The sequence below is a fragment of the Pundamilia nyererei genome, unplaced genomic scaffold (assembly GCF_000239375.1).
Source record: "Pundamilia nyererei isolate P.nyererei 1_Seehausen unplaced genomic scaffold, PunNye1.0 scaffold00323, whole genome shotgun sequence".
Lineage (NCBI taxonomy): Eukaryota > Metazoa > Chordata > Actinopteri > Cichliformes > Cichlidae > Pundamilia > Pundamilia nyererei.
The window spans coordinates 396,546-413,376 of NW_005187724.1; the positions used below are offsets into that span (position 1 = coordinate 396,546).

The window sequence follows — 16,831 nt, forward strand, 5'->3', positions numbered from 1 at the left end:
AGAAAGAAAGAGTCAAGTCTTATTCCATTCAGCAGAGTGACTCCTCCGCATAGATGACACAGCCAGAGTCACTGCCGAGCTTTATTCTTCCTTTCACTGATAGAAGGCCGTGGTCTGAGTTACCCACCCCCGCTCACCTCATTACAAATATTCCTCAAAAGAGCACAGAGAATTATAAATCCCTAGAAAACACATCAGTACATAAATACAGTATTATGTGTGCGTATTAACACAGAGGAAGTCATTATACCAGTGATGAAGAAACAGACATGTCGGTCTCTGCTCAGCCTTTCACCTCAGTACCAGCATCCCCCTCCATTCACTAATTGGCCCACACTGAATAGGCTGTTATTCTTCTACTTTTTTCTCATCACATCCCTCTTTCCTTTCTTCCCTTTTCCCATCCTCATCCTCCCTCGTCTTCTCCCCTCGTCCGCCCGTCTCTTTGTTCTCTGTGACACAGCAAGGCAGGAAGGGAGTGTGTGGATGAGTGTGTGTGAATCCTCTTTCTGCCTTTTCTTCTTGCTCACGCCTCTTGTTTTTCTTCTTCTTTCTGTTTTTGGTGAGTCAAAGAGGTAAGCTGAAGGCCCCCTTTATGTACACAGAGAAAGACAGTGGCCCCATCTTAGTCTCTTCTATAGTGACTATACATGCTGAAGCCAGCTGAATAACCCTTTTATTGAAGGAAGGGCAAGTTGTGGAAACATTGCAGAGATTAAAAGAGGCTTCGGTGTCATTAGTCTGTAGTCTCTGTCTTTGCTGTCATCAGTGGATGTGTAAATAGGTTTATGGGGGGTTGATGGGGTTAAATGAGGTTAAAAGCAGTGTGTCAAGTATTGGATCGGTCTGTGAGCTAGTGCTCCCAGTATTAAAGTGATATTTCCTGTTTTTCTTCAATTAAGCTGCAGTTAGTTTGAGACCCTTCTACCTGCTGGAACAATTCAATTGGCTTTAGTGTAATACGAGCACAGTCAAATGCAATAATCTCCTCTTACTCTGTCTAATTTCCTTTGCCTGCCTCTCTCAGGACCTCATCGTGGACCAGACCATAGAGAAGGTTTCATTCTGCGCTCCGGACCGTAACTATGACAAGGCCTTCTCCTACATCTGCAGAGATGGGACTACAAGACGATGGATGTGCCACTGCTTCATGGCTCTGAAAGACTCTGTGAGTAGACACTTCCAGATACCCTTTAGGATTTATACGGAAAAATGTCTGTGTTGCTCTAGCTTAGATATATATCAGTGCAAACAATTCTTTCATTTGTGCCACCCCCTAAAAAAAATAGATCTTGAGGTTTACTTTCAGTATTTTAAAGGGGCTTAAAAACAGGAAGAGATTAGCAGTGGCAACAAGGGACCATAATAATTCAGCAACTTGTATCAACAACAGGTAGTAACGGGCCCAGTGCAAGTTTAGTTTTTCAATATAATTTTAATCTCTGCTGTCTAAAAATGCCAGATATTTTCCACTTATGTGAAATAGTGTTTGGTAAAGTTTGGTTTAAACAAAAATAAGACTCATCTATATCATAAAGCCATTTACGCACTCTGGATTTTGTCAAGAGAATCAGGTCTGGACATACACAACTGGATAACTCCACTGCTGAATTAGGTAAAGGTGCCATCTGTATGTATATTGTATGGATATTTATTAGGAAGCATGTATCCCCCATCAGGTAATGTCTATAGATGGCTACATGAGTGCTTTGGATGTTTCCATTTTCTTATGTAGACATACAGCATTAAGTCACACAAGATACTTGGATCCCAGTTCTAAATTTAATTTATTTACGTTGTTAAAATGTCTGGAGGGGAGTTTTCGTAGCTCTTTTTTTAAATAACAAATCACCGAATAAAAATAAACAGACATTTTACTGAAAATACATCTTCAGTTGTTTTTCATATATTAACACGCATTGCAATCTGTCTGTTAGATTTGTATTGTTTATTGTCATTTATGCTTAGAAATATTTAACCATATATGCTTAGAGGTGTGTAATCGATTGTGTAGTGATAGGATGTGTGATCCTTATTAGTCTGCAAAGACTTTGTGTGCGTTCCAGAATGTTCTGGCATTCACACCAACATCCTGGGAGCATGGGAGAGGTTGTACCTTCTCTTATTGTTTTATGGTAGGATAAACAAAGCTATATCTGTTTTAGTCTAAGTGCCTTTTGTTTAGATGAACTGCTGGACTTCCAGATCAGCAGGTTTAGGGAAGTCATTTATGGGGTCACACTCTGACCCCCCACACACACACACATACTTACACAACGCACAAGCAAGGTACTCTTTGTTTGTATGTAGACGTCATATGTTAATGAACCTATGTATATTCATGTACCTCAATAAAAGAGCAGTGTTACGGGGGAGTAGATGAGAGCAACTGGGGTCGAGCGAAGGAAAGGCGTTTGTCCAGTTCTCTCCCGTGCACGAGAAACATAAAGAACTTTGCCTACTCGTGTCTTGCTTTGCTGTGTAATTAAATTATCTTGAACGTTCCAGCGAATAGGTTTAAGCTACAAACCTATCACTGTCAAAAAGGTAAACATAAACACAACCCACTCTGTGACAGGTGTCTCAAAATACAGCTGTAGCCAATTAAATGATTGTTTATGAATTTTCGCTACCTGTCGCTAAAATAGTGTCACTGGAATGACCTTGGGATAAGCCGACTGAAATTTAAAGACATCTGCGATAGAACGAGTGCTGGCATAGTATAATGTGGTTCTAAACCCCACAGTGGTTTCATCAAGTTAGACGGCGAGTTGGATTATTAATGTGGATGGAAGAGGACGCAGCACAGACCTGGGGGATTAGGAGAAGGGATTAGATAGAAGCCAGTGGAGTTATCTGCCCATTTGTGTCTCTCTCCATTTCCACCATACAATATCCATAACTGTGTGCTCATCTTAAACTGGACTCTCTGTTCTGTAATTGCCGTGGCTGTCTTTGTATAAGAAAGAAGCTAAGACAAGCAGCCAGTGTACCAGGGATGGAAAATATTAATGGCTCAGTGTAAAATGCCCTCTGAAATGATTTGCTTTCAGAGGGATAACTTACTTTGACTTTTACTGATATAAAAGTTTCTTTGCAATCCTAAAGAAACTCTATTATGCACAAATACAGAAAAAGGCATTTCAAAATATATATGATAAATCATGATGTTTTGGGACAAGGGAAAGTGTGCAAATGTGTTTTAATGCTGTTTCCCCCCCCTCTCTATTTGTTTTTGCATCAGGGGGAGAGACTGAGCCATGCAGTGGGTTGTGCCTTTGCTGCTTGCCTGGAGAGGAAGCAGCGCAGAGAGAAGGAGTGTGGTGTGACGGCTTCGTTTGATGCTAGTCGCACCTCGTTTGTGCGAGAGGGCTCCTTCCGCGCCAATTCCTCCTGCAGCCAGCAGGGCAGCAGTAGTGAGCGAGAGGACAAGCTGCAAGAGAAAAGGAAAGGTAGAAGTTTTTTGTCTTTTTTAGCTGCATAGACAACAGTAGCACCATGATATTTACATAAAAACTGTCCTGAACAGCAGTAATTATCATAATCCCTTCTTCTTCCAGACCAGCCCTCTATCATGCCGGCCCTTCCACCTGGCACCGCCTCCCCACCCGAGGGTGCGGCCTCCCCTATGGAGCGACCAGAACCAGGCGGGCCTCATGCCATCCCCCGCCGCCACGCGCCCATTGAACAGCTGGTGCGTCAAGGCTCATTCCGAGGATTTCCGGCCCTCAGTCAGAAGAATTCTCCCTTCAAGAGGCAGCTGTCACTCCGTCTCAATGATCTGCCATCCACACTACAACGCAAGACAGATTTCGAGACCAAGAACCCTGGTGAGTGGAAACGTTTTTGATGTTATACTGACAAATGTTGACATCTGCTGACCTCCTGACCCCAGTTCTGTTTTGATAGAGGCTGAAGTTCACAACATTGGAATGTGGGGTAGGGCGACAAAAACTACAGCGCTGTTCCTTCGAAGCATGAGAGGAAGCTAGTTTATATCTGTGCCCAATTCACACTTTGGTCATAATAATAAATTTGGTTTTAGTGACTGAATAATAAAGACTATGAGAAGGTAGCACGTGCTTTGATAGGTTAGTAGGTTTAGAAATGTCTAAATGTGTGTTGGATGTGTAATTTGGTAATCAAAATGATTGTTCCGCAGTCACACAAACTATATTTTTCATGCTGACATATCATTAATTTATCCTATTGTAAAGTGTCCTTGGGTGACTTGAAAGGCGCTCATAAATAAAATTTATTATTATTATTATTATTATTATTATTATTATTATTATTATTATTTAGATGACATTCAGTGATGGCCATCTGTTGCTTTGTCTCCTATTAGCTGAGCAGCATGTTAAGCACCACCTTTTTAATTGTTAGACTGACTGCACCATTACTGAAAGTGCACCAATTATAGTAACAAAGGTGTCTAATTTAGAGCTTTTGTGTGAAAGGGGAAGATCCAAAAGTACACTAACGTTTTAGGATACATAGAAAGTTAACTATTTAAGCTATTCTCTGTATGATGTGGAATAACCATGAATTCGTTTCACCATTAGTTTTCTTTAAATCAGTATTAAAGCTACTAATATACTTACTAATGGATCAGTAGCAGGATGGAGGTTTCACAGGCAGTTAAGGATACAACATTGAAAAAAATAATGGCAACAAAATAAATACGTAGTAGTGGTAATAGACAATAAACTATGTTTATAGCAGAAGGATTTATGATATTAACATGTAGATGCTAAAGACTAATATTAGGCTAACTTCATTCACACTTCATTTTTCTGGAGATGATTTAACCACACTTAATTTACACATGGCATCAAAATACCTCTCAGATACTCACAGGAAAATCAGGCGGGATGTCACTCTTCAAGAAGGAATGGTATCTTTTTTTCTTTTTTTTAAAGGTACTGCAAACCCCACATTTCCAAGTAATTATTTGTTATTCCAAAGAAGTCAAAGAACATGACTACTGCCTCTACAAACTATCTGCACACGGGGCTGTATTCCACTTGCGTCATGGTTGTTTGTTGGAGGGTTATTACATTTTCCATTTGGCTTGAGCGTGACATCACTGACCCCTGACTGTACACGTCTGAGTAATCATATTACAGAATAAATCATCCGCAGATCTTAGGTGAATTTACATTCATGTTTTCGTGGTGGAGCAGGTGTAATCCTGCTTTTTTCATTTTAATGCTTACCTTCCACTGAATACTTGACAAGGAAAAAAAGAAGCAGTTATGTGAAGTGCTGTTATTATTGCGATAAGTGACAACGCTGACAGCTGCTGCCTGTGCAACTTTGGGAGCGCTTGGCTTTTTTTTAAGGGCAATTAAACATAACTGATTTAGCCCAGACAGGTTGCATAAAAAGAAATACACAGTCCCCCCACCCCCCACCCATTCTCTGTGGTGCCACAGGATCAGAGTGCTCAGTAGCAAGGCTGATTACAGTCATTAGAAGAGATGAGAGAGTTTTTGATATGACTGGAATACTGAACCACAACAGCCACTCTCATTCACTATATAGTCCATCCTTTTATTTCCATTTCCCATTCGCCAGTGACTGTTACCGTATCCAGGGTGGTGGATATGTTGTTGTTTGAAGCTTTAAAGCTTTTTGGAGGCGTGTCATGAAGTAAAAGTGGACCAGCTAAAAGGTCCTCAATTTCCCAAAGTGTCCTCATTTCAGTGGTCTTGGAGGCACAAACTAGTCCCCACATAGACATATAGACAGGTACACACACACACACGCAGATAAAACCTAAATGGTCTCAGCCAATTCGTCTGCCTGCCTTCTCCCTTGTGACTCCCTGTACAATGTGCGTATTGATTTATGCGGTCAATCAGCTGTCCTCTTTAGCCTTCAGCTACTATTCTACCAGCCCTTGAACCTGCCACTGCACTGAGGAAAACACAGAGAATAGGCACACATGTGAAGTGCTTAAAGTACCTCTGAACTCTGAGAGGCACTGACAAGAGCAGGGGGGGAAAGGGATCACAGGGCTGGTCTTTGTGGAACAAAGGACAGAGAAATCTTTGAAGGGAGACCTTACACATGCCTCCAGCGCCCTCTGCGCCCTCCAGTATAATTCAAGGCTTGTAGCCATACAATGCAGACAGTTAAGAGAGATATACATGTATTAGAAGAATGGATTTGAATGGCACACCAGTGCGATTTGCTACACAATGGGCCCATCTGTTGTAAACATGTATTTCTCTTTACTTGAATCCCACTCCTGTATTCTTGAATCTGTCTATGTATTCATATTATGAAAGTACAATGTGAAAGAACTCTAACAGGAAGGACGAGGAAAAAACACAAGCATCATTTCTCTGAGGTTGTGAGGGAGGCTCAGGAGACTATGAGGAAGGAATTTTATCTGTTTATATCTGCAGTCAGTGGTTTAACCCATGGTTGATGTAAGAAACTTGTATTTTGTTGCTTTGTAGGTCAAACAGTGGCGAGCATCAAAGTATTTAAATGCTCTAGTTTTATGCTTTTGATGCTAACTAGGTCTGTTCAACAATTGTGTATTCCATCTCTTCTTTTCATGCTTTACTCTTTGTCTCATTTCTTTCTCTCTCTTTCCCCACCTCCCCCTCGTGTCTCCTTATCTTGCTAATACCAGAGATGGATATGGGATTGCCTGGTGAGGGAGACAGCAGTATAAATGCTCTGTGTAGCCAGATCAACACCTCGTTCACCAAACCATCAGACGAGCTCTTCTCCAACCCTTCCTTGTCTGCAAATGGCCCGCCAACCGGCACCGTGCCCCCTGTTCTGCCTCCCCCACCTGCGCCAATGCAAGGTAAGATGAGACTATAATAGATCAATATTAGTTTTGAATTATAACAAGTGGTGGGCAAGTTTAAGTGAAACTTTTACTCCATCACTTCTAGCCACCTCCTCATGGGTACAGGCGGAAGCTCCTCTCCACTCTCCTCCTCCGGTTTCTGTGGCGATGCAAATGCAAAGTGGCCACAAACGCACGCCATCTGAGGCTGAGAGATGGTTGGAGGAGGTCTCCAAGGCTGTGAAGGCCCAACAGACACCTCCTCCCGGCCCCGCCATCCCCACCATCCCCGGACCTCCCTCCATCTCCAGTCATCAGATGTCCAGTCAGGCAGCCATGTCAGCTGCCCCAGTGTCCACTGTGCCCATGTCCAAACCTCTTATTTCCGGCCCCTCTGCTCTTTCAGGTCAGGCTCCGATGCCCCTCCCACCAATGTCGATATCATCAGTTCCTCTAATACCTGGACCTCCAGTTTCAGGTCCCCCTATGTCTCTTCCGTCCATGTCCATACCCACCATGTCAGGGCCAAGCATGTCTGGAGCCCCCATGATCCAGCCCTCCCTCCCTGGACCTCCAGGCTCACTTCCAAGCTCCATGCAACCGTTCCCTTTGGCTTTTGATAACACTCCAGCCCCTGTGGGAATGTTTGCCAGTCAGCCTGTCCAACCTGCTTTTGTGCCCATGCAGACCTACATGCCAGGTCTAGCAAGCAGTATGACCTATCCCAATGCCAGTGTGCCTGTGGTAGGCATCACACCATCGCAAATGGTGGCCAACGTCTTCTGCACTGCCACAGGCTCGTCGGGCACAGGCAGCACTATGGGCTCGGCCGGAGGAGGAGGACCCAAGGTGGGGACGCTTGGAGCAGTCGGGCAAGCCCATTCCTATCCAGTCCCACCTAGTGCCGTTGGCCACTCTGCAGGTTTTTCAACACCTCCATTTTCATCCACTCCACCTTTATCAACAGCCATTAATGGCCTTGCACCGCACAGCAGCACCACAGTGGCCCTCCAAAATGGGACCTCCAGCACTAGTGGAAATTGTGGCACTAGTAGCAGCTGGCCGCCAGAGGGCAGCCAGCTAACAGCTCCGGTGGTTGATTCCCAAGAGGATGACCGTTTTGAGGCCAAGTGGGCAGCCTTGGAGACAAAACCAGCAGCTCAGCAGCCTGGGAACAAGGCATCAGCTGCGACAGCCAACCCATTTTCCAACAATCTGCAAAAGACTTTTGAGATTGAGCTCTAAGACAGACTTGGCCTCCCAAAGCTGTAGCACTCATCCTGGAGTTAAAGCCTCGGGACGCCAGGCACTAATTCCAGCATCTTTGCTTAGAATGGGATGGAGGTCCTTACATTTAGCCTAGGATCCAACCTGTGGCAGCCTAGCAACTTGCTGAATGCCCTCATAGGAGCCTACAATGATCTTGCTTTCTTCATGCTCCAATGAAACATAGAGTAACTTAGCAGCTTGCTGGACTGTAATCTGAGGATCAGGTCTCTAGCTCTCTAGACTTGATGGACTAAATCCTTTCACTCCACCTGCTACCTGCCTCTCCTCCATGCTTTCTCTTCTCACTTCTGGCTTTAATTTACCTGCTGGAAGTCCCCAGATGTACTGCACGTACAGTGTTGAGGGGATGAAATGCAGTTTAGTACTTTTTTTCTTTGAAAAGGGGACTCCACTCAGATGCATTCCAATCCCATGTTTCTTGGCAATTTTACTTGATTTTGGTGGAGACTTTAGCAAATGTGGTTATGTGACAAGATACGTGGAGAAGCAGAGCAGTGACCTGTTGACCGATGAACAGACTGACGCTGATCTTAGCAAAGCACAGCAGAAGTTCAGACACCTGAAAGGACTAGTCAATGACGTGAGACTCAACCCTACGAATCCAAAAGGAGTTACTGACCAATAGTAGAGATTTATGGCCAAAAGTATTTTATTTATTGTATTTTATTTTTTATTTTAACAGGTTATATGTACTTAAAGATCTAAATCTCAAAGCAGTGTTTCAGGAGCATGTTGTTTTTTTATTTCTATCCCCTATATTTATTTTTGTTGAATCATATAGAGTAGGGAAACTACAGGTAGCAGGTTGTAAACAGTTGAAGGTAAGCACTGTGGGAAACTGAATCATGTAACAGGAACCAAATAACCAGGGCATACAGTAATGTGACATGTGAGACAAGTGTGTATATAGCGGCATGTTTCTTCCACCCGTTAGCCGTCAAATAAATATGCTCCACTGCTGCTGCCGAGGCCAGCTGAGTCTGTACGGCTTCACTTTGGCATTGTCGCCCATTTCTGTTGCTAATGCCTAATTTAAAGGGCACTGGGACTTGAAAAATGTCTTCAGGATATCCAGCACACAGACACTCTGGACAATACAGCACAACAGTCCTTTGGACTCCATCTTCACCGGACAAACCCAAGGAACTTTAATAACTCAGTGGATTTAAAAAAGTAAAACTCTGCAACACTGTGCAACTGGTTGGGGGGAAAAGATGCACTACATTCTAACATTCAGAAGTCCTTTTATGTGTTCAAACACAGGGTAAAGTCTCATCATGTACAGTATGATTGTGTATTCACCTCTACTGCACTGCTGTGACGCAGCAGGGCTACACTCACAACTGATTTCTGGACTGTAGGAGAAGAGAAACACGAGCAGATATCGATTCAGGCGTGTGCGCTGAAAAAAAAGAAAAACAAAACTGGAAGGGTTTCTGATGTCGAAATATTAGGGACAACAAAGAGTCAGTTGATTACCAGAGGGGGGAAAAAACGGCGGAGAGGAAAGATGAAGGATAAGCTGTATGTGAGAGGATGTTGCTACTGTATACCTTTTAAAGAATGGGATGGAGGAAGTCTGAAGGAAGGAAAATCAGATGTGCGTAAAAAAAACTAAACAAAACAACCCAAGATAAAAGCAAGAGGCAGTTTGCGTGAAAACACGTCGAACAAAGACACATTCATCACCCACGACACGAGCACTGTCTGCCATCTTTGTGTTCCTCAAGATCAAGCCGCTTTCATTTCAGCATCCTATTCCTCGTCTCTTAAAACCTCAAGAAAACAACACTTCTTAATCATGTGAATTTATGAAAACAATGTTGCTTATTATTATAACTGCAGCCTCATAAACAAGGTTTTTCTCAAACTGTGCGCAACTCCTTATATAGTTAAAACTCCAGTACTGTCAGCAGAGCCTTCAGTGTTTGTCCAAAAGATGCAACCTTACTAAAAGTTCAAGCAGGCCTGTGTAATGAAGGGCTTTTCCATGGGTTACTTCTCTATGTTATTTAAACTACAATCTGACCACAGATGCTCCTGCTATGTTCCTTAGGAACTGAATCGTGTTTGGATATATGGACTGCCACTGATTAGATTTCCTGCTCATTAACTCCCTAGAGCTTAATTAGCTTGTTTGGTCTCTTCCTGTGGCCGGCTTTTCAGAGAACCTAAATTTACATGCCACTGGCCTAATTTACACCACCTCGGCTCCTCCCAGGTTTTACCCCTTTGTTTTCTGATGACTTGATATATCTTCCCCACAGAAAAAAAATCCAATCCGCTCCCTCTCTCTACAAAAACAAATCCGATTCCCTCATGAGATCGATGCTTTTATTTTGTTTAAAATCGTTTGGGTTTTTTTGCCCTCAACTCTTGTTTGCACGCTCCCCCCCAAAAATGGTAAATGTAGGTTAATTGTGTTCCGCGTTAAAGCAAACTAAATGACCTCATAAACTTGATTGTAAAACCATAGTTTAGTGATGGTAACAAAGCAAAACCAGTGGAGTTTATTTTTAATCTTTATTTACAGAATTTTTGTATTTAAACCAACATATTTGTATTGTAATTACATTGTACAAAAGATAAATAAAGTAATATAATATTACACCTGCTCGTGATTTCTGGGTAGTGATTGTGCTTTTCTTTTTATCCCACTTTTTGAATCATTTCTTTTCAGACATTTCCCGTCCTTCAGCTGATCTTTTATGCTTAACCCCAAGCAAAGCTGCGTTCTCTTTCTTCTGTTATTATCATTCTGGCTCATACTTGTCGGCTTCGTTGCTGCTTCGTTTTCATCAGCTGGATTTAAATGGGTTAAACACTTTTCCCTGGATGTTCTTAAACCACAGTAGAAACCCTTCAAGCGAGCCGATTTAGAGCAGTTATGCTGACATGTTGGATAGTCCTCACCGGCATTTATCTGGGAAGATCATTACGGCTCTCATATCTGCTGGCTATATATGTAACAGTCAGGAGATTGGTAGTGCAGTGCTGCAGACGAAGAGTGAAAAACACCTTTATATGTAACTAAATAAAATGTTATGTCTTGCTTGTTTAAAGCAAAGATTATGGTCATTTACAGCTCCACACGGCAGCATTGTATAATTCAGATTGAAATAATCCATATTTATCTTACACAAGGCTTTCATGCTGCCCTTCAGTTCGTTCACTGTCTGAACCACAATGGATGAACTGAAGCTTTCAAGCCAGCTTTGTTCTGATTGGATGGCCCTTGCAAGCAGGCTTGAACATCAGGTGGGTGGAGCTTGTGTTTATAGTCAGAGCTATGTGCCCAAGATGGCCATATTAAGGATACTTGCTCTCAGTGAGCAAGGTCCACTCTATAGAGAAAAGGAACCGTAAAAAAGTGAATTTTTGGTTTTAAGGTGGGAAATCACCGCTGGATAACTAAGAATTTTAAGAAAAAAAAATTTTTCTTTTTGAACATTGGATAAAGGTGGGCTCCCTCTTCCCTGCCCGTCTTTGTGCTGTGCAAACCACAGTCAGCAGCAACTTCTGGCTGTAGCTTCATGTTTGGCAGACATGAGCGAAAGCGGTTTGAAGGGTAATATAATACTTAGTCCCAAAGACGGACAAAAAGGAATGTGGCTGCCGACAGGTTGAAACAGCTGACAGCACATAGCCTTATTATACTTCCATTAATCTCCTTTTTTGTTACTTTCCTCTCTAACTAAACATCCTACTCGTGACTAAACTGCTGTCTAATAAGCGCTGTCCTCCATGCAGCCAGGACCGAGTGCTGCCGCTCCTCAGGTCACTAATGGAGCCAGACAAGGCCTCTTTTCTTCTTAAGGACCGTGAGAAACTGAGTGAATGCGCGCGTGCGCACACACACAAACACACACACAAACACACACACAGCACTTGAGCAGCGGTTGCAGTAACTCTCACCAGTCGATGAGTTTGTGCTGCAGACAAGGAAAAGAGGACAGATCAGCTGTGCTCAGTAGCTTGTGAAGCTTGTCTTCCAGTCATTTTGGATGTGCATCATGTTTCATGCATGTCGAAATGATTTAATAGCCAACGTTAAAGAAGCCATTATTAGTTGTTCTCAAAAAGCAGGCTAAGGCTTTGTTAATTAGGACAGCCTTCATTGTTGCAGCCATGGTAGCAGTGTGGTCTGTGACATTTGTGCTCCCTCGGGTTAAATCTGGGTTATTTATCAGTTTTACTTTTGGTTTATACATTACAACACTCTACAAAGACAATAACGAACATGGCAAACATTGCCTTTTTGGAATACTGATGTTAGCTTTTAGTTATTTGTGGACTCCAGGGCTGAAAAGTAAGGCCAGCATTGAATTGCCAAAGGCAGCAATTCTGTTTCTTTGTTGGATGTTTTAAAAGAATTAGAGTTGCCCCTCTGAGAATTAATGTTAATTTGCAGGTGTGTGTGTGTCTTTGCGTTATACCTGTGCACCCTATGGACCCAACACTAGCACTGGTAGCAGTAGCTATCAGCTAGTGCGCCTAGTTTGTCCATATACTCTCACTTTAATAGGTACATAGCCAATCAGATGGCAGAAGCTCAATGCATTTAGGCACGTGCAGACCTGCTGACCGAAATCTGTCGAGGAGTGTTTTCAGCAGCTCGTTGAATCTAGGCAACCCAGTTCTAGCAAGATATACCAAATTAAGTAGCCGTGTGTGTATTCACTTCTTTAAATCAATCTGTAAAAACTGGTCACAGATACGTTTTTTACTTTTAGGGGTTCAGAACTATCATTTAAATTCAACCAGCTGCAGCACCTCCACCTACCTATCTACCTACCCGTACTCATTACATCGTAGGCTGCTGCATAATGAAGTTGGTCTACATAGGAGATGGAAATGCTTGGTTGCCATGGTGACGTAGTTAAAGATTCAGTAACATCTGAAAAACCACTGGAATCCGCAGAAAAGGCTTCCTATACGTATACATTACAGCGCCGAAATAAATTAAGGTTGCTGAAAATACAATATAATCCTAATGGAATCTCAAGGTGGGTCAGACAAGTGTGTGTGTGTGCATTTCTCTGCCTATTTGTTGCACACCTAGCAGCAGTGTGAGATCACTCAGAACAGATTACATTAAACCAAATCATGTAACAGTGTTTGAATGACCGTTTCTGTGAATTGTGTTTCACTTCAGATTTGTTCTCTCTCTCTCTCGTGCTTCACTGCCTTTAGTGGATGTGTACAAAAGGAAGGCTGTTGTCTCTTTCAGCCCTTTGCATCACTGTGTATGTGCATATAATTAAATAGGGCCTGTGAGGAAGGATGCGACTGAGTATGTGTGATACCCGCGCATCTGTGCGATAGCAACATCTGATAGCTGTATAAGCACAGACTTGGTAATGGTTTTTGTGTAATGGACCATGGCCGGACTGTCAGCTCTGCACCGGATAATGTATCCATGCTACATGCACACACTCATTTATCCTTCTTATCGCTACTTGATCGCACAAAAAGGCACAAACACGCTCACGTGCATACTGATATTTCCTGCACGTCAGAAATCTCGTCAAGAGTTTCTCGCACTCCAGGACTCGTTCTCTGCACACTTGTGCGATACGGCCACATTTATTAGATATACTGTTTGCAGTGTGACCTCGCAGTCCTTGAAGCTTGAAGGAAGTAATTACATTGATTAATTGGATGTGGTTCCTATTGATTAGCACAGCATCTGTGTCTACTGTTTGGCACACAGCTGGCTCCACCAGCACGACATAGTAATGTATACATTAAGGACGGGTCTTAAACAAAGCAAAGCAGTGATCCATTTTTGTACTTGTGTACATATTAAATAAGCCATGACAAGCTTCTACTAAGGGGGTGCAGTAATATGCACTTGTCAAAACAAAAAAGCAACAAAAACACATTAAGCCCTCAGGGATTAAGCCAACTTCAAATACCAAGGCAAGAGCAGGGGCCTGGTTCTCCTAACAGAGCTCAGTTTAAAATTAAATAAGACTCTAACCACTTTCTCTTTTGGGCTCCTGATAACAGCCTTCCTCCTGCCCGCCGATATAAGATCTTAAATTGTATTGCCTCAAACAATCAGCTCTTGAGATAACGGATCCAAAGGAGAGCTTGACCGACTTCTGCACATCATCACGAGTAGGAATTTGTCTCAGAGCCCTCAGCTCGGTGGATCCATGAGTCTCTGTGTCCTCCTGACCTTCTTGTGTGTATTTCCCCTGCTATTCTCAAACTGGACAGGGTAATTTGTTGCGCGATACAGATCAAAATTCAATAATCCTGGAATTAGATGATGATTTATGTGTAAGGAGACAAAGAAGAGTATTGTGCGGGCAGAATTTCCCTCTGGGTACAGACCAGAAGGCCTTGGACCGGGGAGTGCTGCCTCACTGTGCACAAACACAAAATGAGCACGGGCAGTGAGAGAGTGCCGGCTCCTACCACCCCCTGCCAGCAGCTGTCACTCATCAGCACTGGGTGCCAGAGAAGACCAGAGCGAGTCAGCTCTCGCCCATTGTTTGCTCTCATCAAATCGCCCAAGCAGTGAAGTAAATCGTCTATTTACTATGCCAGTAAACCAGAGGGGACTTTCCTGTGTGCTGCAATACCTAATAAGCCTATAGCAGACGGAGTTTACAACTCTTTAAAATGGAGCCATCTCCTCAGTGCTTAGTCACAAGCTTAATCATTTGGGTGACAGATTGTCAATATGAGTAAATCCTCTGATATTTATGTCTTCTGTGTAAATGATATCATGCAACACGTGCCCTGAATATCACTTTATTTGCTCTAAGTTTGCCATGCAGAGCTTTTCTGTTTTTGTAAAATGCTACAACTTGGGGGGAAAAGGCTTTTATTTCACTGAATAAATACCTTTAGAGGCTAAAGTAGAAAAGAATAAGCAGTCATGAGAGGTCTAGCAGTAAAAGAGTGATGACAATGCATGCCTCCCTGGGCATACCTGAGAAGGTGTGGACAATTCAGACAATGAAGCCCATAGACCTATGCACTGCCACTGCAAGGCCAATGAAGGTGCAGGGGACATAACAAATAATATAGTAATCAAATCACTCTCATGTGACTCTACTGAGGAGCATGTATCCATCTCCCTACAGCATCTAGCTCTGTTTGTCAAGCAGTGGGAGTCGAGTTCTGAGCTTCTTGAAATCACGAATAACTCACTAGCTGAGAAAATGCACATTTCTAACTTCCAAATAGGACAGCTTCATTGTAAAATCCCCTGCTGGGACTCATTCAGGACACTTACCAGTAGGTGGTCTCATACAAAATTTACTAAGCTCCAGCCGCATTATTTATGCTCATCTGGCGCCCTCCTGTGAAAACACGAGGAATCACAACATGGGCCCGACAACCTATTTCATGCTGCTACAAGATTTGCTCATGCCAGTTCTGTTGGAGCTCTGTAATGTCTTTGATTAAGTATGTATGTGCATGTCTTTACAGCCTTTAAAGCCAACGCTTAAAATTCAGCTGATACCAGTATCTCAACGCCCACCCATGCATCTAAATGTCCAACTCATAGGACATGCTTTTTGTTTTCCTTTTTAAACTTCTTTACACAGCCTAGAATTGCTGCATCTGCAAGCTGCTTTGGAACCCATCTCCCGCACACCTGCTTCTCTCAGGCAGTCCTCTGACTAAATGAAATCTGTAGTCATTGATTGCCTGCTCTATTCTGTGCAGTGGGTTTCAATGTTACTATGCTAAGCTTCCACTGGTTTTCCATGTTTGCAAAGAAGAGCAGGGGGATCTCATAAAAGCAGCCAAGGCCCTAAAAATGAAAGCTGCAAATCGAAATTTAAACCTTCTTTTACCTGTTTTAGTTCTGGCTGAAATATCATTAACAATGGTTGATAAATATCTGTATCCACAAGAACAGGACCTTGAATATGAAGAGAAGGAAACTACCAATACTCATTTCCCACTGTGCCACATTATTACTGGATGTTACAATCCCTGATAATGCATTGCTTTAAATGGAGAAAGCAGGATGGCTGTTATGAGGAAAGGCAGCCCAGAAACTTTAGCAGTTTGGGACACATCGTCAGTAGTGGACCTTGGATTCATCGGGTGTTATCACTAGACACCCTCATCTAAGGAGGCCCTGCCAGGGTTGATCAGGCCCGGAGTGTGTCACTGGTTTATGTTGAATTGGTATTTCTCTTCTTCTTTCTTCTGTTTGGTTTTCTGCAGTTTATTTTCTTCTATCTATTCACTGCAACTAAGAAATAATACTTACCTCTTTGACATTTATGGAGCCTCACTTCTTCAAAGGGATAAAAAGGTGACAGAGAGAAGTAAGACCACACCTCTCCACCGGATTGGGCTGTAATTAATAATTAATGTGCAAAATTCACTGGAAATCTGCTCATAAAATACTGGTGTGGCGGGGCATGGTCTGCGGTGCTGCTGCAGGGGAGATGGACGCACCTGCACGGCCTATGCAAACACGCCTCGCTGGCATAAAAAGCTGTGCTGCCTGTCTGTGGTTGTTATTATTGATGACAGCAACTGTAAAAATAAAGAGATGCTGACAAGTATTGATCTGTCATCGGGTCTGCGGTGGGTCATTTTCAACTGGACATCTACTGAGACGAAAATAATAATGGTGCTGTAAGTTTTTGCTTAAAATTGCAGCATAATTAAAACTTTATCAAAAATAATTACTTTCTCAGAGATCTGAGAATTTAGGCTATTGTTGCTTTCCGTTTTGATGTTTTC

General features: G+C 42.7%; 1 protein-coding gene across 3 annotated transcripts in view; it reads left to right on the forward strand.

The window, feature by feature from the left end:
• numbl (NUMB like endocytic adaptor protein) overlaps positions 1-10,417 on the forward strand; it is a 65,364-nt gene extending 54,947 nt beyond the window's left edge. For all 3 annotated transcript variants that reach the window (XM_013915561.1, XM_013915560.1, XM_005751717.1), the window contains exons 5-9: positions 1,028-1,168; positions 3,245-3,452; positions 3,561-3,830; positions 6,650-6,829; positions 6,921-10,417. In XM_013915561.1, the coding sequence (XP_013771015.1) occupies positions 1,028-1,168; positions 3,245-3,452; positions 3,561-3,830; positions 6,650-6,829; positions 6,921-8,059 (1,938 nt within the window). In that variant the 3' untranslated portion in view covers positions 8,060-10,417. The remainder of the gene's footprint in view (positions 1-1,027; positions 1,169-3,244; positions 3,453-3,560; positions 3,831-6,649; positions 6,830-6,920) is intronic.
• Positions 10,418-16,831: the final 6,414 nt, after the last annotated feature.